Source organism: Balaenoptera borealis (genome assembly GCF_965194805.1).
Source record: "Balaenoptera borealis genome assembly, chromosome: 3".
Lineage (NCBI taxonomy): Eukaryota > Metazoa > Chordata > Mammalia > Artiodactyla > Balaenopteridae > Balaenoptera > Balaenoptera borealis.
In genome coordinates this window covers 26716969-26744738 of record NC_138866.1, presented here as the reverse complement: position 1 = coordinate 26744738, position 27770 = coordinate 26716969, and the positions used below count along the sequence as shown (strand labels likewise).

The following is a 27770-nucleotide window of genomic DNA, read 5'->3' as shown; positions in this document are numbered from 1 at the left end:
TATCTTAAAATGTTAACAGTCCTTAACTATAATGGATGGGATTTTGGGTGGGGGATGTCTGTCTTCTTCTCTGTACTTTTATGTTATTTCCTAAGTTTTTCTAAAAGAAACACTTTTATGATCGGGGGAAAAAACGTTAGGAATAAATAAAATAAAAAAAGAAATGAGGCCATCTCAGAAAAAGATTCAGTGGAACGGAGTACCAGCCCAGCTGTGTGGAAATATTCTTTCTGCTCTGTTTTCTTTCATCCTGATAATTTTGCCAGAAACTGGAAAAATAGAAAAGAAACCCAAACAGTTACTTTCTACTCAAACTAAAAATAGGTGCCTAGAAGGTCCAAGGAAAAAAAGAAAGGAATCTGGAAGTGATGGCATAGTTGCCAAAGCTATATAGATTTCATTGAGTGTCCTGTGACCGGTGTTAGGAATTGGTTGAAGATGCAATATCCTGCACTTTGGAAGATGAGCAAAGATGCAACTGGTGGGTTGCGGGGTGGTGATAGGGAATAAGGGGGCAGCTGTAAAATACAGGTTTCAGATTGCAAGACCCTTCCAACAATCTGGGAGTGTGCCACTTTGTTGCTGTAGCGGTGGTGTACTTCGTTACTTCTCTTGTTGCTCTAGTGCATTCTCCCTTGGGTGATACCTCAGAAGGTATCCAAAAAAGCCGTGTCTATCACTAGACAGAAGGGAGCTTGCTTCTGATGCCAGCGCAGTTCTGTCCAGGGTTAACTCATTAAAATGCTGCGCTAGATTAGCTCACTAGCCCATCTAGACTCAGTTCTGGTCTGAAAATGGCATTAGAGGCCGGTTTGTGGGCTCATGTGACATTCACCTCAAAGGCAAGGTTAGTATCCCCAAGCATTTCAATCTGTTAATATTTTTTAACCATTCTTAAATTTGTTTACATTCTTTCACAAATTTCTTCTACTGGTTCATGATGCATAATTGTTTGGTTAAGGAGGAATTTGCCTTCCTTTCCCCTACCCCCCCTCATTAAGGCAAGTTATATGCATTTTCATTTCAATGGAAGAAACTGGTACAAAGGCGTATATGACAGAAAGGACCAAGAAAAAGTGGGTGAGTGGAAGTCAGCAAAGGGAATACTTTTCTAAAGACCGATAAGGAAAGAAGGCTATTTGTAAAAAATCTTGTTTCTAGAGCCAGGCCTAGTTTCATATGTGACAATTGATCCATGAATTTGTTTTAGTTGTGATGATCCGGAAGTGGAGGATTATGGGAACAAATGGAGCATGAGTGCTATGCTTAGGTATCTGAAACAAGAAGGCAGAGATACAACTGGTGAGTACCAGGGCTTTGTCCTTTTTGACTTCTCTTCTTCGTATAACTGTACTATTATCTCTAACCAGGAGTCATTCTCTCAAATTCTAATAGTGTTGCTGAGATGTCTGATGGGATCATTGTTCTTGGTGTTAATTTTTCCTGCCCTTTACAAGATGGAGAGCAACAGGCTTACTTACCATGGCTCCCCAAATCCCTGCTTTTGTTTCTAGTTTGGAAGACAACTTTTTCCTTTAGTTTTTAGTGAATTTATCCTTCTTGAATGTTGAACTGCTCACTAAAATACGGTCAGCTTTTTACATAACAAATTGTCTATCTCCATATTGGCCCTGAGTTCACATTTTCCTAAGGCAATCTCTTTCATTCCTGTTGATGAATTGGAGAATGGACAGTGTCAAGTTTGAGCACAAAGGCTTGGAATCAAAATGGACACTGTCGCTGAGCCTTGAGCAGAATGGGAAGCAGTGTGCCAAAAGGCCTATCTCAGTCCACAAAGGGAAGGGTGAGAGGAGGAGAGTGAGAAGCGGGGAAGGCTCCTTTTCCAGTCTGTGTCTGTCTCTTGTCATAGGAGACCACTTGAGTACATCCCCCAGCACCTCCATTCTTGCCTGTGTCCCTCTGTTCACAGACATGCCTTCTCCTGGAGCACCCATTTGCAAGACTGCCACACGGAGACTTCTTTGAATGAGCACATGTGCTGTTATAATTATATTGTGTTCTGGAATCCAGTCCTAGTTCATGCATTATAGTGGTTTTTTTTCTTTTGTAGCGTTGATGGCCCATGTAGAAGACCTGATCATTAAGACTATAATCTCTGCTGAACTAGCTATTGCCACAGCCTGTAAAACTTTTGTTCCTCATCGCAGCAGTTGTTTTGGTAAGGAGACTCAAGAAGTTTAACATATTTTGTGAAAAGGGGCTTGGGAAGTTGGGATGGGATACTGGGGTAGAGAGGCTTAGTGATTCTACAAGAGTAAAAGGTATGTGGTGGACTTTTATTTCTTTCTGAACTCACATAGCGTATGAAGAGGCCGGTGGTGAACTTAGCTGGAGGTCCCCTGAGGACTAACTAGCTTTCGGTGTGGGAAGCAGGGATTGTAACTAAAGCGTGGGTCTCTTTGTCAGAGCACAATCAGAAAAAGTCTGCAACAGGCTGCACAGGAATCCAGCTCTAACAAATATATTCCAGAGCTCTTTGGCAGCCAGACTGGGAACTGTTCCAAGAAGCTCTGGCTGGTACCAGTATGTGCTTTCTCCCATTTTCCAATGGCTCCTCCTTTTTGTTTTAGTCTTCTTTCTAGTGGGTTCCCCACCCCCACCCCTTCTTTCTTCCCTTCCTCTTCCTCCTCCCCTTCTCTTCTCTCCCACCCCTAATTCCCTGTTTGCACAGAGAAGGAGTAAGAAGCAGATCACAACTACTGGACCAGGAAGCCTGTTGCTCACTGACCTGCTAGTTGTGACTGTAGCACCGAGGGTGCTGCCCCCGCTTGCTCTCTGTGTGGATGTGAGTCCTTAGTGATTGCTGGTATGCATGTCTCTGCAGTCACACAGGCTTTCAGCAGGTGGCAGGCTGTGTTAGTAAAACACAGTAGGGTCACTGATGGGGGGATAATTAAAGGACTACAGTAGGAGGCAGCGTAACAGAGAAGTAAAGAACATGGCTGTAGAGCCTGACAGACTTAGTTTGAGACCCATTTGTACCCCTTATTAGTTTTCTGATTTTCAGCAAGTTACTCTAATCCTGTTTCCTCAACTATAAAATGGCAGTAATGATGGTACCTACCTTCTAAGAGTACCTTGAAGGGCAAATGAGATGACGTACGCAAAGCACTATTTGTACTCCATAAAAAATTTTTTTTAATTATTTTTATAATTAGACATTATAATTCTTGATCTCTTTAATAGATTATCATAACAGCCTGTACTTGAGGGGCACTAAACAAAGGGAAGTGGTGAGACTCTGAATAGAAGATGGCAGATAAACCAGGGCCTAAAATTGTACAGGCAAAGAAGAGGTTATGATATGTGTATATCTTCTTAAAATGCAAATATGTTCATGTCTTCTAAAACCCTTAAATGGCTCCCTAGACTTAACTTGTAAATAGAAACTTGATAGGACTTCAGAGCTTCTAAGGATCTGACCCCAGCTGACTTTTCTAGAATTCCATTTCCCCTCCTACACCTTAGAATCCAGTGGTGCCACTGAGGACTCCACGCCTCTGCCTCTCTGTAGGTCCTGCAGTCCAGCGAGACTCTGCCCCTGTCTGCTCCACACACTCCTCTTTATATTCTGAGACTCAGCTTGACGTCTCCTCCAGGAACGCTTGCCTAACAAAGTGCCCTGTTGTGTCTCCTCCCTCCTGCTGTTCTGTACTTGTTCCATTATGTTCTCTTCCTACCGCTAGTCACTGAGCTTATCGTCTTGAATTCTTAGTAGTCATTGTGTCTCCCCTTCCACTCTCACCCTGTTTCTGCCGAACCAAACCTTTTATCATCTCCGTGGACCTCCCAGCTCTTTTCCTAACCCTTTGCCTTTGCACCTGCTTTATCCTGTTCCTGAAATATCTTTCTCATGTTACTTTACCTAAAAGATAACTGACATCTTTTCAAGATAAAGTCAAGTATCACTTCTTTGGTGACGTTTTCCCTAAGTCTTCCCATCAGAGTTAGCCACCTCGACCCCAGCACTCTGTTCAGTCTCCAGCGACCCCTGCATGTCCTTTAGTTCCTGTGTACATGTCTGTCTCCCCCACTGGACTGGAAGCTCCTTGAAGACAGCAACAGCGTCTCCCTTGTTTTTGCACCTTCTGTGCATAGCAGCATTTTTTGCTATTGAAGGATGTCCGGGAAATGTTTGTTGAACGAATGATTGGTCTTGCTTTAATTGCCTTTTGGTGGCCTGACAGTAGGCTTCCCAATGGATCTGGTGTGGTAAGGGCTGGGGCCTCTTAGAATTATTGCAGACTTTTTGAGGAGGGGGCGTGGGAAATATGACTCCAACTGCAAAAACCTTATTAGATTAAAAAAAAATTAAACATTTCTTTTCTACATCTACTTGGCTCTTCTGTGAGAGTAAATTTCTAGTAGCTCTTAATGTAAAAATCTCTGTTCTGGAAATCATCACAAGCTCTTCTGAATGTTTCCTTTTCTATTTTATTTCATTACCAGATTGCCTTTTGGAAGCTTAAGAATTTCTTGACCTTAATGGCATTAGAAGTTCTGATGTGAGAGAAGCAGTGACTTTCTCTGACTCAGTGAAATGCCCCCTAAGACTATTTCATCAGCCATGGGTCTCCAGCCCCCTCCCTGCTTGTGTTCAGTTTTAATAAACTGAGTGCATCTGGAGTTTTTTAAACTGTTGACTATCTTCTTGGCTTTTGTGGTTCTAATTCCACTTCCTGTCAGCCCTGGGATTTTGTGTGCTTCATTAACTTCCCCCCATCAGAAATGATTTTGTATACGTGTATCTATTTGTGTGAATCTCTTTGCCTCCCACTGGTTCCCAACCTCCCCTGGGGTTTAAGTTACAAGGAATAATCTGGGTTTTTTCTTTTGTTTTTCATTTGTTGTAGAGTAAACAGGAATTGAGAGCTTCCCAGAAGAATTTGGCTTGAACAGAGCATTGGTGTTTTAGAGGAAGCTAATAGTCTGGTGGTGGGATTCACTATATTCTTTTGGTTGTTGTTTCTGCCTTTCCACATTATGTGGATCTTTGCCAGAAGCATTCCATTAGTATCTAAGTGTTTCTGGCCTATGATTTCTTTCCCACCCTCCCACCTGTAGTGTCCAGCTATGTTTCCAGGTACAGTCAATATTCCCATTCCTTGGTTTATTTATGCAGTTAACTTTTCTCAGTTCCTGCTGTGTTCAAGGTGTAGATTATGAGTTTGTTCCTCTCAAATCAAATTTTACATGGGATGATAACATACAAATACCTGCATTGTATTAATAGCATTTAAATGTAGGCTTAGGAACCCTCACAAACTACCAGAAACTTAGCCATTTGATGCTTTTTAATAGATTTGTACATCCAGAAAGGACCTCAGAGAATAATTAATCCATATAAAGAAATTGAGGCCCTGAGAAATTAAGACCCTTGCCTCAGGTTCTAGAGCTAGTGAGTGGGAGAACTCAGATGAAAGAGACTCAGCTTGGAGAAGGCGGGTCAGAAGATGGGTTTTGGCAATCAAGTCATCTTGGTCATAAGACTCTTGATCAGTAGAATTTTTGATGCCTCTCCCAATAAAAAAGACTTCTGACTGTCTAATTTTTACTGCCTTCAGAATTCTGAAAATGTGGTACCATGTGAAATATATGCTTAAACAGCAACCCTTTAAATAGGGTTGCTTAGGAAATTGGCGCTGTGAGATAACTGGCTATGAGAGCAGCTTTTTTTTTTTTTTTTTTTTTAACAGTTGGAGAAAAACAGCCAAAAACAGGATGTTAGCTATCCTTTAAAGATGCTGCTGCTGACAGTAGTTTCATCTATGTGTGTGAGGATGGCTGAAGTGACAGGCTATGACCATGGTCCTCTCTAGCCTGAGAGCATATGAACCAGCTGTCCTGCCACTTGTAGACTTGATCAGACTGGCCTTGTTTAGGTAAGACCAGTGACATCTTTGTTCAGGACAAACGTGCTCAGTATACCGTGTTATGTTGGATGGATGCTGGTTTGGCCTTTTATTGGTATTGTTTAAGACCATTTCACAGGGTAAGCTGACATCCTTCAAGTGGGGGTGTCCATAAATATTTGTTGGAGGAATGGAAGTAGGCAGCATACATTTTATAATGGAAACTACTTGACCAACAGGAAAAATAATGAAAGTCATCAAACAGTTCACTTTTTGAGATAATTTTCTTTTCTGGCTTATCTCTTGCTCCTGTTTAGATGGGAAGTTTACTGTAGAAGGGACTTAGAAGAAAGTACCTACTGTTTGTCAGGCACACTTCATTGGTTATTTCCTTTAGTCCTCTTAAGAGTTTTGTTGGTGTTTATTACTCATGTTTTATAGACAAGGAAAAAGGATTCAGAGAGGTTAAATCATTTGTCCCAGGTCATGCTGTTAATAAATGGCAAAGCCAAGTGTGAGAGCCAGGTCTCTCTGGCTCATTTTCCACCCGCATAAAGACAAGTTCTGATGTGTCCAGCAATTTTTGGCGCGCCCCGTATACTGGATTCTCCTTCTGCTCTCCTGTAACTAGATCTCAGGAAAAGTGATGTCATCCTTTCTAGCAGATCAGGCCTAAAAAAGGGTAGTCTCTCTGCTCTAATCAGCGGTACCTAGTCCTAGATATTCCTCTCAAATCTACCTTTGCATATGGTAGCCAGATACCATATTGATTTATTGGACTAGTTAACAAATTGGCTCTGGGCTTTTTCTTTTATTTAGTTCATTTTCCTGTGGGATTTTGATCTGTTTTTCCCCCAAATTTTCCTTCTGGACCCCAGATAAAGACTTCCTCCTTAGGTTTTCAACTCCAATCCACAGCCAAGGTGAAAAGAATTTCCTTTATACAATAGCATTTGACTGACAGCAAGAACTGGCTAATGTCAGCGCTTTCCAATTTCAGGGATTACAGCTTCACCTGGGACTTTATTTCTGGGGAGCGTTAGTGGGTTGATTCCAAAACTAGTGGTGTGACATGTTTAGTAATCTCTTAGGACTTGGATGCATTGTTATTTCCCTATCAGATCTTTTTTTCCTCCCTTTCTAGACCATCTTTTATTAATTTTTCCTTAATATGTCTTAATATGTAAAAATCTTAATGAGAATTTCTCTTATTTTCTTTATGATTGGTGGCTTTATTATGAGTATTAAGTCTTGCAGTTAGGGTCACTTTTGGGAAGTAGCTGCAAATTATTTTGTCTTTCTCAAAAATTGTAGTGTTTTACATTAAAATTTTTTTTAATTAAAAAAATTTTTTTCTTCTCTCTTTTTTTTTTCTATCAGTGTTTTCTTGATTGCTTCCTATGTGCTTTGTGTAGTGCAGACTGTTTGCTATAGAGCAGTGCATGAGACATGGCCCCTGCCCTCAGGTAGTGGGGAGAACCAGACATGAAATGACACAGGACAGCACAAGTAGCAGCGTGACTCAGGTGCTCTTGGAATACACCAGGAGTTACCAGCTATGCCTAGAGGAGCCAGGGAAGGCCATTCCTAGCAGAGGGAATATGACATGCAAAATACAATGTCATGACAGGATGTGGCATGTTTTGAAATGGAAAGTTCAGTGTGACTAGATGTAGCCTGAGTTGGATGAGGTGGCGAGTGATAAGGTTATGGAAGTAGTTTGGGGACCGATTGTAAAGGACTGGCATGTTTAAATTTATCCTGTAGACAATAGACAGCCACCAGAGTTTTTTGAGCAGTGGAACAACAGGATTATTATTTTTCCTTTAACTTTTATCATGACTTGACCCAAAGCTTGGTGTGACAGAATTATAACACAGGGAATACTGTACAGCATTATTAGAAGTGACTAATTTAAAATCCACCAGGAACCAACCTGACATCAGCGTCTGTTGCTGGGCCAATTCACTGCCTGTCTCTCTATCTGACTGTTAGGTTTGTGTCTTAGAAAGGTAATTCTGATGGCCACGTGGAGAATAGACTACAGTGGGGAGAGACTAGTGCTAGGGAAATGATTTGGTGGTAGGAGGTACCCAGTGATAATATACACTTAGTCATGTGACCCAGCGCTCCCACTCATAGGTATTTACCCAAGAAAAATGAAACCATATGTTCACACAAGTACCTTTACACGAATGTTTATAGCAGTTTTATTCATAATCGCCTAACATTGGAAGCAGCCCAAATGTCTATCAGCTGTTGAACAGATAAGCAAATTGTGGTCCATAAAATGGAATACTACTGAGCAGTAAAAGGAATGAATTACACTACTGATATGTGTGACGACATAGATAAATCTCAAACGCACAATGCTAAGTGAAAGAAGCCACTCTCAGAAGGCTACATACCGTGTGATTCCATTGATTTGACTTTCTGGAAAAGGCAAAAATCAGATCAGTGATTGCTGGTGGATGGGGAGAGAGGATTGACTGCAGAGTGACAAAGGGAATATTTGTGATAGAATTGTTCTGCATATTGACTGTGATGGCAGTTAAATAACTATACGTTTGTCAAAACTCATCAAACTTTATAATTTAGAAGGGTAAACTTTATGTAAATTATACCTCAGTAAACCTATCTTAAAACAATAAATAATGATAGATGGATGAACCTCAAAAACATGCTAAATGAGAGAAGCCAGACTCAAAAGAGTGTATGCTTCCATTTATATGAAACTCTAGAATAGGCAAAAATGATCTATGGGATAAGAAATAAGAATAATAGTTGTCTGGGGGTGTGGCGGCAGGGAGCAGAGTATTTGCCAGGAAGGGGCACGAGGGATCTTTCTGGGGTGATGGAAATGTTCTGAGTGTGTTGATATGAGTGTGGGTTACATGGATGTATCCAGACTCATCAAATAGTACACTTAAGGTCTGTCCATTTCATTAAATATATAAATTTTACCTCAAAAGGGAATATAGAAGAAAGGCTGGATTAAAGAGAAACAAAGAGAGAAAGAGATCTGGTAACGTGATGGATTTGGGAGGTGGTAAAGAGAGTGTTTCTAGCTTTGGAGACTAGCGCTTGGTGTTTTCGAAGATGAAGAATAATGGGAAGCCAAACAGGTTTTGGGAGAAGATAACGAGCTGTGTTTTGTTGAGTGTTAAGTACCTGTGGGATATCCTAGTGAAGATGTCTGCAAGGCATTTGGAATTATGGATTTGGTGTCCAGGAGACACTTGACTAAAGATATAGATTTGAATGTCATCATCATAATGTTAATTGCAGCCATGAGAATACATGAGATCACCCAAGAAGAGAAGTAGAACAGAGAAGGAAAGAGACCTGAGGATGCTGCCCTGAGCAAGCCTACCAGTGACTAGCTGGGCAGAAGAGAAGGAATGAAAGAAGGAGAGAAAGGAGGAGGACAATCAGCAGAGAGCAGTGTCCTGGAACCAAGGGAGAGGAAAGTTCCAATAAGTAAGGGTTGTCAACAGTTTCAGATACTTGGGCTTAAAGCAGCAAGGTGGTCTTTGGGGATCACAGTGAGAATAGTCAATTATTGAAGAGTGGCAGCAGAAGCAAATTGTTATGGGCCAGGGAGTCAGTAGGCGTTAAGAAAGTTAGATTGCTTTTTCAAGACGCTGCTTGAGGGCTTCCCTGGTGGTGCAGTGGTTAAGAATCCGCCTACCAGTGCAGGGGACATAGGTTCGAGCCCTGGTCTGGGAGGATCCCATGTGCCGCGGAGCAACTAAGTCCGTGTGCCACAGCAACTGAGCCTGCGCTCTAGAACCCACGAGCCACAACTACTGAAGTCTGTGCACCTAGAGCCCGTGCTCCACAACGGGAGAGGCCGCCGCAATGAGAAGCCCGCGCACCGCAGCGAAGAGTAGCCCCTGCTCAACGCAGCTAGAGAAAGCCGGCGCGCAGCAACGAAGACCCAACTCAGCCAAAAATAAAATAAATTAAAAAAAAAAAAAAGACGCTGCTTGAAAGAAATAGGGGGGTAAGGGCGCTAATGTAAAATACGAGGTGGAGTCAGGCTTCTTACCATTCACTAGTCACATTTTCAAGTTTGTTTTGATTTGGCTGGGGGCTGAAGGAAATATATCTCACCAAGGAAAATTTTCTTGAGGAAACATGGTTGAATAAAGTGGTAGCAACAGTCCTTTAAAAATACTTGCTTTTCTGTCGTGATGAAGACAACGCAGAGGAACGAAGAAAGTAGCTCTCAGAACTGGAAAAGCCTAGCTTGCCTACACCTTTTAATGACAGGAGCACTGGTGTATCTCATCCTGGATACTGAATTTTTGAAATTGTAGACACTGCTGCTAAAACACACAACATTAAAAGGTGAGGAAATTTAATATTCTCAGTACAACCTATTGATACTTTTTACAGTTTAAAATTTTTAATGTCCTCAGAAAAGACCAGTCATAAGTTAAAAGGGTCATTATAAGGACTCTAGTAGCCTGCCAAGGACCCAAATGCTTTTGATTAAGCTGAGTTGATTGTTGTAAGAGATAAACCTGATACAAATGCTCTCTTTTTCACCCCAATCCTCTCCCCCAGTTCCCGCCTCTCAGGTGAGCTGGGCTTTGCGCTGTGTTGCAGTGCTGTCACATACCCCACCCTCAAGTGATGGTAGATCCAAGCCTGGTGCATGTACAGACGTTAGATTCAAAGCTGATTTTGAGATCGTTTAGCCCTGGTGGGATTTATTCACCTGAGTGAAAATTAAGTTGCACTGTAAAGGGTGTTTTCTCTCTTTGGGTTGTTTTTTTGTTTTTGTTTTTTCCTTTCCCCTTACTTTCCACATTATTGGTTCTCAGCCTTTCAGCTTAGATTCTTGGAATCTGCCTCTTAACTGGGGAGACAGTAAAGTAAATGTGTTGGTTGCTTATTGTGAGGTGTTTAAATAATGGGTCTTATTGATTGTTTTTCTGATTTCAATTTGTGTTCATTTGTGGCTGATTCTGCAAATCTGATCAATATGTGCACCAGTCGTTATTCTCACCCCATTCCTTACGCTATTATTATTATTAATAATATTACCACTTTATGAAATAATTGAATCCTGTGCTTCAGCTTTTAAAAACTGAAGAGAATGTTATTTTTCTTGAATCAGACTCATTATACTTTCTCTGCTTGTGTAATTTTAACATGGATTTGTAGTTTTTGTAATTAGGTTTTTCCTTTTAAATGCCTTTACTAGTGCTGTATCATAGAAAGATTTTTCTCAGATTAAAACGGAGGAATATACCATGGGATGACTGAAGATCAGGTAAAGAGAATGTACCAGCTATAAAAGCTATGAATGTGCTACCAAAAATAAGATAGGTAGAGGAGCTTTCTTTTCTTTACACCTTTAAAGTATAGGTAATATATGATTTTTGTGTTGTTACATGAAGGTGAATCCTATCTCAGACTCTCTTATAGTTTGTGATTATTTTTGCAAATTAAATGGAATCCTAAATAAGTACTATGGAAACCAACTCCTTCATGCAAACTTCACCTGAGAGAGAATTTGAATATGAATGTCTACCTGAATCTATATTGCCTAAATAGGAATTCTGGATATAGGTTAGCTGAGCATATGGAGATTGACAAATGGTGATTAAAAAAGAGAATAGGGAAAGCCAGAGGGAGCTAATAAAGTATCAGAGAGAGAGATGATTCCCCCATGCTCCACAGTGAATAAAAGGTGGTGTGGTGAGGAGGATCCAGGTCTCTAGATTCCCATTACACCAGACTTCATGTTCTAGAAGAGAATCTTTGGCAACATCTTTTTAGAAGCCTACATTTGTTCTATGTTTTTGAGAGGATTGAGAAATGGGAAAATCCTTCTTGAAGTAAAGAAATGTGTTTCAAAGTGAATTTCTGGAAAATACCTGGTTGTGTTCCGTGGCTGTGAGCTGTGTGGCTTGTGACCTCTGGTCGAACTGTAAGGAAGCTAGTCTTTTCTCTTGGGAAGAAGGTGTGTGTAAACAGTTTATCTGAGGGACACAGAGTGGGATGTTTGGGAACGAGTGGGGCTTCTGAAAGTCTGATGTATTTGATGTATGTATACTAAGGAGGACTGTGGAGAGGGCCTCATTTTTTTTTTTCTTCTTTAATATTTATTTATTTGGCTGTTTCGGGATCTTTGTTGCGGCCTGCAGGATCTTTCGTGGCGGTACGCGGGCTTCTCTCTAGTTGTGGCACGCGGGCTCCAGGGCACGCAGGCTCAGCAGTTGCAACACGCGGGCTTAGTTGCCCTGCAGCATGTGGGATCTTAGTTCCCCAACCAGGGATCGAACCTGTGTCCTCTGCTTTGGAAGGCAGACTCTTAACCACTGGACCGTCAGGGAAGTCCCCAAGAGGCCCTCATTAATAATAACAATGAGGGACTTCACTGGTGGCTTAGTGGTTAAGAATCCGTCTGCCAATGCAGGGGACACGGGTTTGATCCCTGGTCCGGGAAGATCACACATGCCATGGAGCAACTAAGCCCGTGCACCACAACTACTGAGCCTACGCTTTAGAGCCTGCGAGCCACAACTACTGAGCCCGTGCGCCACAACTACTGAAACCCGCGCTCTCTAGAGCCCGTGCGCTGCAGCTAATGAGCCCACGTGCTGCACCTACTGAAGCCCACGTGCTCTAGGGCCCGCGTGCTGCAACTACAGAGCCCACCTACTGCAATTACTGAAGCCCACGTGCCTAGAGCCTGTGCTGCGCAACAAGAGAAGGCACCGCGATGAGAAGCCCATGCACGGCAAGGAAGAGCAGCCCCTGCTCACTGCAACTAGAGAAAGCCCGCACGCAGCAATGAAGACCCAATGCAGCCAGAAAAAATATAATAATAATAATAATAATGAGAGTAAAGTTTGCCAGCTGAGGTTCCAAAGTTAGCCTCTCATCCCTGCATTCTGGGAGAAGAGCCTGCTAATGGTTCTGGCTTTGGTCTTTGTAACAGTTGGGGACTTAGGGGACAAGAATCAGTAAAGAATCCAGAAGCCATGGAAATTTGATCTCTGGCTCCCTCCTTTATGGCTCGTCACAGTCTTGCTCAGCTGCCACTGGCTCCCTCCTTTCTCTTCTGTCTTTCTGTGTTGGGCCAGTGTATTTTATTTTCTATCTTCAAAGAGGAATTGAAACCATAGAGGGGAAAGAATAAATATGTTTTATGCTTGGATGTCTTCTTGACCTAGGTTGCAAAAGTAAGGTCTTGGTTTAAGAAAGTGTGATGGGAAGATCCTAGAGAGGTGCCTTCTGTAGATTTTCCTGTTTTCAGAGTGTGGTGGGGGAAGTAGTGGGGGAGAACAATCTAGAACAAGCCCGAAGCAGCATTGATATTGGATGCACTTGTTGCATTCCTTTTCCTAACATTTTTTTTTTACCTTTCTAGACAGCAGCAGAATCATGCTGGTTAACTTCTAGAGTCAGGTCACTTTCTGTGTAGAGTTCACTTTCTGTGTAGGAATGTCAATAGAGTGGATGATAGAAACTGGAGTTTTATAGCATTACTTTCTTATTATCTCTAGAACTTGATTTCTCTTGGACTTGAAAGTTCTCTACTTCTATTGCCTCTTGATACTTAGCAAATTTCTAGGCCTTTGATGGGAGTTGATTGGATTGAACCTTCCAGATCTTTGTTCGGTTGTGACATGGAAAATGATCTTGTGTATTGTGTTGTGTTGTACTTCTAGAACTCTATGGCTTTGACGTGCTCATAGATTCTACTCTGAAGCCATGGTTGTTGGAAGTGAATCTCTCTCCCTCTTTGGCCTGGTAAGTAGTCTATTCCATCAACTAGAAAAGGACAAACCTTCAATAAGCAGCACTAAAACACTTTTTTTTTGGTCATTTCTCTTGGCGCTAGGAGATTTTTTTTCCCGTGGTTATTAGATTGAGATGACTAGAATTTCTAAATTTGGGGGATTTGTGGTATATTGTCAGAGTCCATATTGCAACCATGGACCCCTATCTTACTAGTCAATTTGCAATCTTTGTTTACTGTCTTATTGGGCTTCTAAGGGAAGCTTCTTTCATTTTTATCCCCAGTGCGCTCCCTCTCGCGCTCTCTTTTTTTAAGCTTTGTAGGTGTTCTGCTAAGGGTAAAGAAATACATGAGATATTGCATTTCCTTTGCCACCAAAAGTTTATACATACTCTAATCCACATATACCATAAAGGTATAGAGCTGGGCCTAAGGTAGTGTATATAATATCTGGTCCTTTTATGCTGTCCACGTCCTGGTGTTATCCAAGATTAAAGTCTAAAGACTTCAAACAATCTTTAAAAAAAATTTTTTTTAACCTATCTATTGTTTAGAAAAAGGAAAGAAACTTACTTTTCAATACCAGAGAAGATTCTGCTTCTATCTGTGGCTACAGCCAGAGTTTCTGTTAGCTCTGTGCTTCTCTAAACAGCTAAAAACCCAAGAGATTTATGACAGAGACCACCCAGCTGCTGCATTTTTAATGATGAGAAATTTTGGGAAAATGCCAAGTAATCAAATAAAGACAGACTGACTACTTTGTAGGGTGGGAGTTTGGCTTAACCCCAGTAGTAAGGTGTAGAGCTGGGTAATACAGATGCTTCAGATGTTGTGCTACACTTTGGTTAAGTCAACGTTTTGCAGATTTCCCGGCAATGTACATCATACAATGTTAGAGAGCCCCGGGATAAGGCATTGGGTCCAGCAGCCAGAGGAATCTGGTTTCTGGAGGAACACCTCAACTCCAAAGCCAGCATGGCATCACTGCCATAGGGATGCCCCCCGCTTTCGGACCATGTTGTTTCTGTTTCCATGTGGGTTCCTGCTGCATCATCTGGTGATATTTTGGTATAACTTGTATTTTTTTTTTTTTTGCCTTCATTTGCAAGCCTGCAAGCTTAAGAAGATCGATTTAGAATGGAAAATGAAGCCTTAAAAAAAGTACAGAGATAGCCCAAGTTTCTTCTCTTGCATGTGGATGTGATTTGACTATCACAGCAGTAAAAAAAAAAAAAATTGAACGATGGGCACACTCATAAAAGAACATATTAAAATTCTGAACCTCTCAAATCCACAGTGATAGTGAAGCAGTGTTATGACCTGTGCAAAATTTGAATTGCACAATACCTTCTGGAATAAAAAGATTGCATGTCAGGGGATAAGCGCCTTAGAGCTGGGCCTGCCTTGCAGAGGATGAGTTTGATGCCAGGCTTTTATTTCTAGAATTTTTGCCCAGATGTTTTTTTTTCCCACATGGATTTGATGTGCTTTATGTGTATCTCCTCATTGACATTTGGTAGCTTTGCTGTATTTGTTAGGGGCAGCTATTCTGTTAACCTATAAAATTATTGATTGCTCTTTTCTTTCTTTGTTCTGTTAGTGATGCACCTCTGGACCTAAAGATTAAAGCCAGTATGATTTCAGATATGTTCACTGTTGTAGGTGAGTAGTAGTGTTTTCTGAAAACTCATGTAAAAGTTAAGCAGTGCATCCATTTTGTCAGGTTCTGTAGGTTTTGCCAACTGGCGGTTTCTCAGCCATGCTAAATGTTTTGTACTAAAAAATTATATTTTCAGGGAAGTGTTTATATGTTTCTACTCCCCTTGTCTCCATCCTGCCCTGAGGCTGAACCACAACTAGGGCTGAGACCTAATTCCTGGGGCACAGGAATGAGGAGCTGAGGAAGAGAATTAAGCAAAGATCTGGAGAAAATATATTTTTCCCTGAGCTGAGATAGTGAAACCCGCTGAAGAGGCTTTGTTACGAAGGAGCCTGGCTGTGTTTCTGCTAGGCACTCTCTACTGGTGTCAGCACTCTTCTGTAGTGGTTATAACTGAAGCAGCCAAGGAAGAAATCCCATTCTGAGTAGATAAGCCAAAACTCTGAGATGGAGATGGGCAGCCAGGTGGGTATGTTGTGGGTTTGGGGTTGTTGTTGTTTTAAGTACTCTAAAAAGACATGATAAAATACACTTGAAATGAACTAGCACTTGGTATACCAGCAAATGCTGTAAAACTTTGCTACCGTATTCTCCTTAGATGAGAATTTGCTTCCTTTTAGGAAATAAGTGAAATTGGCCCAAGCCTAATTTCTTAAGCAATGGGTAATCTACAAAGCCCATTTTGGAAGTTGCCAATAGACCACCTTAAGCAGTTCCAGAAGTGGATCCTATAACAGGACAAGACCCCTCACTTGCTTCTGGATTCTCCTGGTAAAAACAACATTATTTTCCAGTCACCATCCAGGAAGCCACTTTGAAATAACTTGTCTTTATTAACAACTGTGTGTTTTTAAACGGTGGTTTGCACTTTTACTCTGAAGTTCATCAAAAGTCTACATCTCTTTTTCCATCAGTATCACATTTCAGCTCCCCAGCTCCCCAAGGAAGGCTGATTTATCTGCATATTTTCCTTTCTTGTTTGCTCCAGTTGTGGTGGTTCGAAGTTCAAGTGGAGTATGTGTATGGGACAGTCATGCCTAAACCTCCTGAGGATGGATCTCTGTAATATTTATGACAGTGAAACTGAGTTTGTCCATCTAAAGGAAAGGTGCAGCTAAATCTGCTAATTTCTTAGAAAATGGCAGGTTTTAATATTTCCCATTCCCCATTCAGGGTTTGTATGTCAAGATCCTGCCCAGCGGGCATCAACCCGGCCAATTTATCCCACCTTTGAGTCTTCCAGGCGAAACCCTTTCCAGAAACCTCAGGTAAGCAAATTCAGCAACAGGAAGCCCCAAGGAAGCTTATTGCAAAGTGGCAGCTGTTGTCAATGAGTGAGTAGAAGCGCTATGATTATAAGGTCACTTACAGCCGGAGAATTGGGGGACCATTCTAGACAGGAGGCAGTTGTATTCAGCCACAGCTAATAGCTTATGCTTTTAATGGTTTCAAACCAACTTACTCTCTGCTTTTTCTTTCTTTTCTTTTGGCTTCTTTTTTCATTGTCTTTTCCTTTTTTCTTTTTCTCTCTTTTTAAAAATCACTTTCTGTTTTCTCAAATTGATATGCTCATAAATGAGGCACAGAGAGGGAATCTACAAATTCCTCGTCATTACTCTGCTGTATTCTTTTTGATCTTCACACTAGCTTCGCAGAGAAGATGCTCAATTGAAATAATATCTTCTCTACGTGTGAGTCTCTTCACAGGGACCCTCAATGATCATGAGGTGTTGATTGAAGTTAAATGAGATAAATGCCTGTAGAAAGCTGTGCATGCGTGTCTGAAACATCATCTGACCCAGTGTGGTTCCAGTCTGTGTACTCTGCATTTTTGTTCCAGTTAAACTAATCAGCTCATCATTCTGCCTACCTATTCCATCATCTGATCAGTCCCCGCCCATCTAGACCTGGCTAGTTTCCACTTGTGTTTCTTTGCCTCTAACGTTTCTTCTTATCCAGAAGGTCCACTTTCCTCCTGTCTTCCCATCTGGATTGATTACCTCATCTGCTCAGAAGTTTGGAGATCGTTTCTTATTAAATCCATTCCACTCTGTCATGACCTTTTCTTTTCATTGCAGCATTATTTACTGGTTCTTTATTGCATTGTTTTGCATTCATTGACTTGTTGCCTTTAAATTGTCCAGTACTCCTCTGCTAGATTGTAAGCTCTTTGAGGGCAGGAACAGCTGCTGCTTCTCCCTGTCCCTCCCCTTTCCCTTACTTCGCCCCTCCTATGTTCCCCCTACCTCCACCTTAGCCCTCCACCTCTCCCTTTTTTCCTCCCACTTCTCTTCCTTTTGCTTGCTGGTCTCATGTAGATTACTGCTACTTCTGTTTGCTAAGCTTATGTACCATTATTTATTCACATAACTTTTCACTAGGACAGGGTTTGCAAACTCAAATGCCTCTAGGGGCTTCAGAGAGACAATGTAAAAGGGTAACTAGGGCCAGGTATGATACAGCTAAGAGTGCTGTGACTGCAATAAACTGGGCAGTGCATGCTTCCTATCAAAAGGGCAGCTCTTTTACTTAAGTGCTCTGGCTGATCATTGCCATGCGTGAGTGTGGGCCAAGTGTTGTTAGATCTTCCTACTGTCAAGAGAAATCAGAAATCTTATTTTAAAATACTGGCAACAAGAGTTCAGTTTAAAAAATAATACTTTGCAGATGAAATATACCATGTCCTTGAGCTGCATTCAGTTTATTGGTTGCCTGTGACCTCTTGCCTTAGAATTATTCCCTATTAGCGTTAGTGCTGTGGTGTGGAACAGGGTGAACTGTATTTTAAGGGATATTATCTTAGATTAGAAGTGAAACCAGGCAACAGGGTTGTACTTGATCAGTACATCACAGATCAAAGGGTTTTCTTTAATTTTTTTTTAATTGCTTTACAATGGTGTGTTAGTATAATTGCTTTACAATGGTGTGTTAGTTTCTGCTTTACAACAAAGTGAGTCAGCTATACATATACATGTATCCCCACATCTCCTCCCTCTTGCGTCTCTCTCCCACCCTCCCTATCCCACCCCTCTAGGTCACAAAGCACCAAGCTGGTAGAGGGTTAACCTAGGCGTACTAGGAAAACTGAATTTAGGCAATCGCGTTCCTTTGCAAATTGTTTTCCGCAGTATCTGTGGCAAGAGCCACAGGACTGTGTATAAAGGATTACGAATGTTTCTGTTCATCTTTAACAGTTTCTGCAAGTTCCACTCTAGGAGTAGCTGTATGTCAATCTTGGATGAATTGATCCCTTTTCTTAGCTTGCCTGTCAGCTTTTACTGGTGACTCTTTGCACGTAGTGGAGACTCTATTCACTGTTTGTTCTGCTTACTGGTAGGTAATGGCATGACTTCATCCATGAGCAGTCCACAGGACACTTACTTAAAGGCTAAAGAAGCTATAGATTACATGTACTGTGTGAGACCATTTTATCAGGTAGAATAGTTAACTTCAGGATCTTCAGTACGTGACAGTAGGATCGAGTTCTCAGTGGTGAGAAGGTGAAACTGGAATGGTTATACCGCAGGAGAATGCAGTGTGAACAATAATAAGTACTCTAATCTTTTGAGCACAAAATATAGGGCTTTGGCTTTTGCTGTCTGCTTGAAGATTATTTTTGTCACCATAGATGTAGGAGTTGGAAAATACGGGCATGTTAGGAAAAGATAAGGCTTTATTCCATTTTTCTGTCTTTTATAGCGTCCAGTATCTGCACAGTTTCAGTCATCGAGCACCAGACAGGTAAGTTCTGGATCGTTTGGAGATTTCATTCAAATTTTTATCTCCATTCCCCAAATGAAAAGCCATTTAGCTTCACTGTTTCACAGTACCTATTTCATGCACCTGCTTTTTGAACAGTTTAATAATGTAAAATAGAATAAGTGAAAGTGAATGCACAGAGATCTTTTTGGATGTAGTATATAAGAGTAGAGGTTGCAGGAATTTATGAATCCTCTTTTTCTGATGGTGATTATGCTGTGATAGAGGCAGTTGAATTTAAATGATGAACAGAGTTTAGAGGCATATCTATTGTTCTGACCAAAATATTCCAGAAAAGAAATATCATAGTGCACAAGTAACCTTTCATTTGTTCAGACGTCTTATGAAACATACCCTTGTCAGTAGCTTAATATTGGAAATGTTTTCACATTGGGTATTGGGCTGTATTTGAGTTTTTTAACAGATGACTTTTCTTATATGTAGTGATTTGCAGTTTTATGAATCTTAGAAACTCTGCCATATTTGGTGTCTCAGATGCTACGTTTAAAGTAAAGACAAAATATGTTATCTCAGTCTCTTAATGATCAGCATTTGTCCTCTTTCTATTCTTGTTAGCAGTATGTGAGATAAACTGTCGCTTTCTTCTATGCAGATTTTTTTAACATCTTTTGAAGTGATAGGATTTGATGCTTTGATATGAGTGATGTAGATGTTCTCATTTATAAGTGTGTCACTTGCAATTATTAGTTCTTTAGTAAAAAGCTCCAATATATTTATTTTGGCATTTGTAGATACAGTTTCTGGTAAGCTTGGAAGTTTGAATTATAACTTTCTTAGCTACTGTTTTTAATACTTTTTTAAAAATTTATTTATTTATTTATTTATTTTTGGCTGTGTTGGGTCTTCGTTTCTCTGCGAGGGCTTTCTCTAGTTGCGGCAAGCGGGGGCCACTCTTCATCGCGGTGCGCAGGCCTCCCACTGCCACGGCCTCTCCTGTTGCGGAGCACAGGCCCCAGATGCGCAGGCTCAGCAGTTGTGGCTCACGGGCCCAGTCGCTCCGCGGCATGTGGGATCTTCCCAGACCAGGGCTCGAACCCGTGTCCCCTGGCTTGGCAGGCAGACTCTCAACCACTGCGCCACCAGGGAAGCCCTGCTACTGTTTTTGATAAAGTGATTTACATGGTTTATATGAATCCAAGAAATGAAAAAAAAAGACTCACTGGCTGTGTTGTCTAGTATTTGGTAACTGATTAGTATGGTTTTGTAACACAAGTTTTGTTGTTTAGTTGGTAGAATGCAAAGCTCTGTAATAGTGTTTTGTATTTAGCAGGTACCTAAGTGTGCAAGCTGCTCTCCGTGGCAAACAAAAACCAAGGCTGTTGACTTCAAAGAGCTTACACTCTAAATATCTCTTGACCTAACCTATTTAAGGAGAACATTAAAGTACTGTTTCATAGCCTTCTGAATTTGACTCCAAAGAAGTGTCTTTGACACGGAAATCTAATCTTAATGTCCCATTACTCATTTTAATTCTATTCCACCTAGCTCCATTGCTTGAATTGCCATAAGTTGCAAATAACCTGTGGACGAGCAAGGCCTCTCTTTAGTGGTTATTTATTTCAACACTGCTCACGTGACACAAAGGCTTTCTGGCTTTATTCAGCCAACCGTAAACGTACTGAATTCTTTGACTCTTACTGTCTTTTGCAATGTTCTACCTTGTCCCTGTCTTTCTGTTAATGAAGCACTCTCAAATCCACAGTAGTTTCATCAGAGCTAAGTAAGAAAAGAGAAGAAACTTTCTGCTCTGGCCATTTAGACTGTGTAAACTTTTCTTTTTCTGGTGGTGCCAGATTGTGAAGTCACAGTTTTTTGCTTGTTGTCTTATGATTCCTTTTTAAGCCATTATCTCTTTCTACATTTCTCCTTTCCTTTGAATACCTATGGTTCAACATTTTTCACGCACCAGAAATTACATTTCAATGTTCATGCAGGTGATATGGTTTTGTGGAAAGAATGAGGACTTTGAAGTCAGATAGACCTGGGTTCAAATTTGAGCTCTGCCAGTAACTGTTAGACCTTGGGCATGTTCCCTTACGTCTCAGGCTCACTTCCCACGTCTGTCAAATGAGGATAGTAATACGTACATGGACTTATGCTGAGAAAGGAATGATCAAACGTAGGTAAAATATTTGGGATACTTTTGGACACATAGTTTACCCTCAGAAGATTTAGTCTCCTTCATACTTTTGAGTACTGTTTTGATTTCCCTTTTTGCATTGTCAGTATCTGGTGTTATTTTGATATTCATTTATTTATAGTCATGTCTTTTCACATTTACTGTCATCAACAAATGCAAATCAACCCAATTAATTAATTAATTAATTAATTATCCTCCCAGACATCAATACAGATTGTAAATAATGCTTAATCAGCACCTGATCACTTCCTAACTTGATTCACTGCTTCTTATCTTATCCTACAGTTGCATCTTTTAACTGTGTTCAGCTTTTGTTGGTGTATTTTATTTATTATATCATGATACTAAGTCCTGATTGGAAATATAATTTAAAATAAAAATTATATGAAGTTTTCACAAATGCTTCTCTAAAATCCAAAGACATTAAATATATTTGCTCTATTCCCCCTTTTTGTTATTTTGTCCTAAATAACAAAATTATAAAGCATGTTTTAAAATAAATAAAGCAGTCTCTGTACTACTATTCTTTATGAGCCCATTAAACTCTAAATGTTTATGGATTTTTTTCTTTTAATATTTGTTCCATTATTTTACTAGGGATTCAAGTTAGACTTACCAGGCGGTAATCACCAGGAGCATACTTCTTAAATTTTTGAAGATTGGTACCTCATTTGTTTTTTTTCTAATCCTCTGGTACCTCTCCTCAGTTCTTCATGATTTTTCAAACATAATTGTAAGTGGTTTTGGTAAGTTTTTTTGTTTTTAAAGCCAGTTCTGTTAATAGCAAGATGCATGTCTCTCAGACCTGCTGACTTACATTTATTACAGATTTTCAGATGCTGCATATCTTTTTTTTAATGATTCAGCACCTCTTTTTTTTAAAATTTATTTTATTTTATTTTTATTTTTGGCTGCGTTGGGTCTTCGTTGCTGCACGCGGGCTTTCTCTAGTTGCAGTGAGCGGGGGCTGCTCTTTGTTGTGGTGCGCGGGCTTCTCATTGCAGTGGCTTCTCTTGTTGTGGAGCACGGGCTCTAGGTGCGCGGGCTTCAGTAGTTGTGGCTCGTGGACTCTAGAGCGTAGGCTCAGTAGTTGTGGAACACGGGCTTAGATGCTCTGCGGCATGTGGGATCTTCCCAGACCAGGGCTTGAACCCATGTCCCCTGCATTGGCAGGCGATTCCTAACCACTGTGCCACCAGGGAAGCCCCTGCATATCTTTTTTTACTGTAACACAAACCTACTTACTTGCTTTCTTTTTTTTTTTTCCCCTAATTTCAAAGTAGTACACTTTTGGTTATCATTATATGTAAGCCTTCTCTATTAGCCATTTTTGGTCTGTTTCCACCCAGATTTATTCATATGTGGTTTTTTTTGTTCATTTTCTTTTGTTTGATAGCACTGATTCATTTTGCTTTTTAAACTTGACTTGACTTTTTATTTTCTGAGTGGCAAGATGCATCACATATAAATTGAGCTATTTCTAGTCCATGTATTTTTAACACAGAATTCTAAACTTTGTAAAGTTGAATTGGGAGGCTTTTTATTCTTTGTATGTGTTCTCTGTCAAGCAGATTTTTTTTTTTGCCCCTCAATTTTGATATCTTTGAGGATACCTCACCTTTTTTTTTCATATTCTACCTTTTGTCCAGTTCTCCTTACTGGTACTTGTCAGCTTTCTTTAGGGTGAGAACCATTTTTCTGATTCAACACCTGTTTCTTACTGCTGTGAGTGGGGGCAGGTGATTCCCTGTCTCAATAGTTTCACATTCTCAGCCAGTTCTTCCCTAGCAATGAAGGTTAGATGCGTATCGGTTTCTTCTCTGGGTATATTTCTGAGTCCTACGTTGTACTAATGATAATTTAACCACTTTGATGCATGTTGCATGGTAGAATTCTTACTGAGACAGTTTAAAGTCTATCTGAGAACCAGTAGTTTAAATCTTGTGTCATCTAGCCAGGGGCAATGGTTCCCTTTAAGTTTAGAGGAGCTTTATTCCCTTAGTGTATTTAGTCAATCCATTGCAATATGTGGATTTATTCTATCTACTACCCAGAGAACATAGCTGAGCTGATGTGCCCAAAGTCAAAACCACAGAATGGCTTGTATTTGAACTGCTTTGCTCTTGTTTTTGACAGTCCTGATGGCCTTTCAAATCATTCTGATTCCTTTTTTTTCTTTTGCTTTGCTTTTAATTTCCAAGTATCTCCTTGGCACTCATAAGCATTTCTGTTTTTTTTCTTTTTTTTTCATTATTATCCTTTCTTCTCCCCTTTTCCCTCTGCTTTTTCTCACCTGTGTCTATAATTCATTTGTTAAGAGCTCATTTCATTAATAAATATTGGTAGGATTCAACCAGTGGTCTAGGATAGTAATGCTTTGTTGTTCCTGTATAAATACACTCCTGTATAAACCAGTACAGCAGATATTGTGTAGATTAAAAAAATTCTCTCATCTCAAATTTATTGAAAAGCTGAGATTGACAAAATATTTTTGACTTTCTAGTCTGATTATTTTCCACTGGCTTCCCCAAAGACACAGGAAACCTGGGTGGATTTTAGAGAGGCATATGAGATACCTAGACTTCGAGAGCTACAACTTTTCATATTTTTCTCCCTCTCAGCCTTCTTAATAGTTGACATTGAAGTAAATAGGTGAAGAGATTAAAGGAGTTTCTAGCCACATTTTTTTATCTCTCTTGGAGTAGCATTGACCTTTTCTTTGCGCTCTGGTGGTATTTGTGGCAATAAAAGAATAAAGCAGTCGGTTCATGGGAGTTAACAGCTGGAGCATTCACCTAACAAGCACCATTACCCCTCCTTTTTCTAACCTCCCAAATGCCCCAGCCAGGAGCACCTGCTTGAACTCCTACACGCCCCACCCAAATAGCCCTCATGTAGGCACACAGTGGCTAGAGTTAGGACTGTGGACTGTGGGTAACACAAGAGTGGTTGTGAATGTACATAGGAGACAACTCTTCGAAAATGACTGGGAGAGTTTTGGAGTGCTAATTCATTGTTTGGGGGAGCAGGTTTAGATGAATAGAGGAAGATTACAACATCATTTTAATAGTCTCAATCTCTGGAAGCCAGGAATATCATTCCATCGTGAAGCAGTTCCATAAAGATGAAAATTAGGTCCTAGAAAAGCAAAAAAAAAAAAAAAAAAAAGTTAAAAAGATAAGAAAGAAAAGTAAACAATAAATAAGCAAACAGAAAAAACCCCTAACGATGAAAAAACAGATAAGAGACTGAACCAACAAAAACAAAACAAAAAGATTAAAAAAAGGAAAATAATTTTTAAAAAATTGGATGTGCTCATTAGATGTTATACAGTAGTGACTTGATCCATGTTCTTATAAATATGACCATTCCTTAAAACTATTCTGATAGGTAATAACTATTTCTTAAAATATTTTTTCTTATTAACCTGGTAATACAGTTAGTTTATCAGCATTTTAAAATAACATTCTTTCTATTTTAAAATGCTTAATCTTTATTTTTATTACATCATTAAAATGAATGCTTACTTCATATTGTCTTCTTTCACAATTCCAGAGGACTTCAAGATATTCTTAAATAGTGTGAAGTGATAAGGCAGCTTGACTTTGGAGGATTTACTGCCAGGGGCTTTCTGATCAAAGCCATGCTGTCACATGTGAGGTAGATAAGTCTTTTTAGCAAACAATAAGTAGTGTGTGAAGATGACAAAAGTCCTCAAAACATCCATTTAATATTTTGGCTTTTCCAAGTTATATGCTGAATAAGAAGTCACACTTTAAAAATTTTTTAAAATAATTCTATTACTTATATTGATTCCCTTCTTAAATCTTTAAGCGTTCTTCTTGATTTCCAACATGTGCTGTATAATATATTTCCAGAGATCAGAAGGGAGTTAAATTGTTTCGCAAAATCCTCTTCAAAGTTTAATTCTAACCATGGTTGATCTATGTGTCAGCACATTATTCATTTATTTATTTGTTCAAAAAACATTTATTGATCTCCTACTCCATGCCAAGTACTGTTCTAGATGCTGAAGATACCACAGGAAAAGCTAAAAAGATAAAAGTTCCTACCTTCACTTGGTGCTTATATCTGCTGATTTCGTGGTTTTTCTTCCATGGAGTTGCCTATCAGAAAATCTGTGTTTTATAACTCCATGCTAGCTTTGAAGATTAGTATATATTGGTCTCCCTTGTGTCCAAAGGTAAAGCCATTCATGGTTGTTTATGTACAGGTGTGCATTAGTCTGCGTGGGCAGCCATAACAAAATACCATAGACTGGGTGGCTTAAACCACAGAAACTTATTTCTCACAGTTCTGGAGGCTGGGAAATCCAAGATCAAGGTGCTGGCAAGGTAGGTTTTGTTCTGAGGCCTCTTCTTTTGGCTTGTAGATGGTCACCATCTTGCTGTGTGCTCACATGACCTCCTTGTGCTTGCTCAGGCAGAGAGAGAAAGAGAGAGAGAACAAGCTCTCTGGTGGCTCTTCTTTTTTTTTTTTTTTTTTTTTTTTAAATTAATTTATTTATTTTTGGCTGCGTTTGGTCTTCGTTGCTGCACGCGGGCTTTCTCTAGTTGTGGCGAGCAGGGACTACTCTGTTGCAGTGTGCGGGCTTCTCAGTGCGGTGGCTTCTCTTGTTGCGGAGCACGGGCTCTAGGCCAGTGGGCTTCAGTGGTTGCAGCATGTGGGCTCAGTAGTTGTGGCTCGCGGGTTCCAGGGCACAGGCTCAGTAGTTGTGGCGCATGGGCTTAGTTACTCCGTGGCATGTGGGATCTTCCCAGACCAGGGCTCGAACCCGCGTCTCCTGCCTTGGCAGGCGGATTCTTAACCACTGCATCACCAGGGAAGCCTGGTGGCTCTTCTTTAAAGGGTATTAATCCCATCAGACCAGGGCCTCACCCTGATGTCCTCATCTGACCCTAATTACTTCCCAAAAGCCCCATCTCCACATACCATCACATTGTGGGGGTTAGGGCTTCAACATAGGAATTTTGGGGCAACACAAACATTTAGTCCATAACAATGAGTATTGCTGAAAATGGCAAAAGTTAGTTGTCAAAAAGCCTTTCCATAGATTGTGTATACAAAGAGAAAAGTAAACAATGGTTCCGGACAGTAGGACTTCTTCTGTCTGATCAGAGTTACTTCCAGGACTCTGGAGAAACAAATTATACCCCCATTTCTTGGATTATTCCTTATTCTTTGTACTTGGCAGATTTATTTGTCTTATTTTATCAGTCATCTTTTTCAATAATAGTGTGTTCTCATGCTCATACTATCTGATTTCCTTTGTTACCTTTGTATTTATTTCTCTGCTCTCATAACATCAAAATCTCTTAAAACTTTTGTTCTCCAACAGCCTTCCTGATCATCATTCAGAAGCTGAAGTAGCCAGATCATCTTTGGGAATCCATAAAGAACACGACCCACTTGGCTGCCTCCTTGGAGTACCCAAGGCAGTCATCCTAGATCCAGTCTCTTGTAGTCTAGCAACTACAGTGTTTCTCAAGTTGTAGCCTTTTGCTCACAGCTCTCTTCTGTGTCACTGATAACTTTCATCTCAATATTTCCCCCCTCAAGTTCTAAAACATCCCACTGTCCAACTTTTTCATCTGTGACATAATAGATCGCTCCTGTTTCTCGGTCTTTTTTTTTTTTAATTTTATTTATTTATTTATTTTTATTTTTTGGCTGTGTCGGGTCTTCATTGTGTGTTTTTCTGTCTTATGTCTTACTTTTCCTAACTTTACTTCCCCAGTGCTGAAAAGAATATAGTTACTTACTGAAATAAATACATATTTAATCTTACATTGAGGTTATTTTCAGATTTTTTTCCCATATCTTTCAAACTATTAAATGTACTCTAAAACCAAGATTAGGAATAAGTACTAGCTTACAAAGCCATATGGACATCTTTCTTTCTTTTTTTTATTTGTATCTCTCTCAACCCATAGTGTTTTCCTACTATTCTATTTTCTCTTCCTTTCTTTGAGTTTACTGGCTTTCATCTATTTCCCGGGGTTTCAGACTAAGAGATCAATTACAGAAAATGGGCTTTGGATTTGAGCTTATACATATTATGAAACATAATGGTGTTGAGGGACTGACTAGAGGGAAATGAAGAAAGATGATGAAAAGATATTTTTGTTTTTCTTTTTTCTTCTCCTTAGCATTGCCGTCCACTCTCTGCCAGTGACGCGGAAATGAAAAACCTTGTGGGCTCAGCACGGGAGAAGGTGCCGGGGAAGTTAGGTGGTTCTGTGCTTGGTCTGTCAATGGAGGAGGTAAAGATAACTCCATTTCAGGCCTTTATGGGTTAACATAGGCTTCAGTGAAAATTAGTGAGTGATTCGTAATATTCATGACCAACTCATATCTTCTACTGAACATGGGAGAAATAGCTTCTCAAAAAAACAGCATCTTAAATGGAATTAATTTCTGCCTTCATGCTTCTTTTGTATTCTCGGTTCATAACTCTCTTCCTCTCTCCTGTTACCACATAGATTACAGTTTTTAAAATAGGTACTCACTTTATTTTATTTTCTCTTCCTCCAT

General features: G+C 40.1%; 1 protein-coding gene and 1 long non-coding RNA gene across 27 annotated transcripts in view; one reads left to right on the top strand and one right to left on the bottom strand.

Moving 5' to 3' along the window:
• Positions 1-27770, bottom strand: part of LOC309626636 — a 1318538-nt gene that overhangs the window by 235591 nt on the left and 1055177 nt on the right. The gene's annotated exons all lie outside the window — the stretch shown is intronic.
• The window catches only part of TTLL5 (tubulin tyrosine ligase like 5), a 312036-nt gene that overhangs the window by 56194 nt on the left and 228072 nt on the right, over positions 1-27770 (top strand). For 19 of the 26 annotated variants that reach the window (XM_082387533.1, XM_082387511.1, XM_082387513.1 and 16 more), the window contains 7 exons: positions 1211-1302; positions 2072-2179; positions 13565-13646; positions 15236-15297; positions 16469-16563; positions 18995-19036; positions 27386-27499. In XM_082387533.1, coding sequence (XP_082243659.1) covers positions 1211-1302; positions 2072-2179; positions 13565-13646; positions 15236-15297; positions 16469-16563; positions 18995-19036; positions 27386-27499 — 595 coding nt within the window. Of the gene's footprint in view, positions 1-1210; positions 1303-2071; positions 2180-13564; positions 13647-15235; positions 15298-16468; positions 16564-18994; positions 19037-27385; positions 27500-27770 lie in introns of those variants that run through there. The other 7 variants (XM_082387536.1, XM_082387514.1, XM_082387512.1 and 4 more) reach the window with 3 other exon arrangements.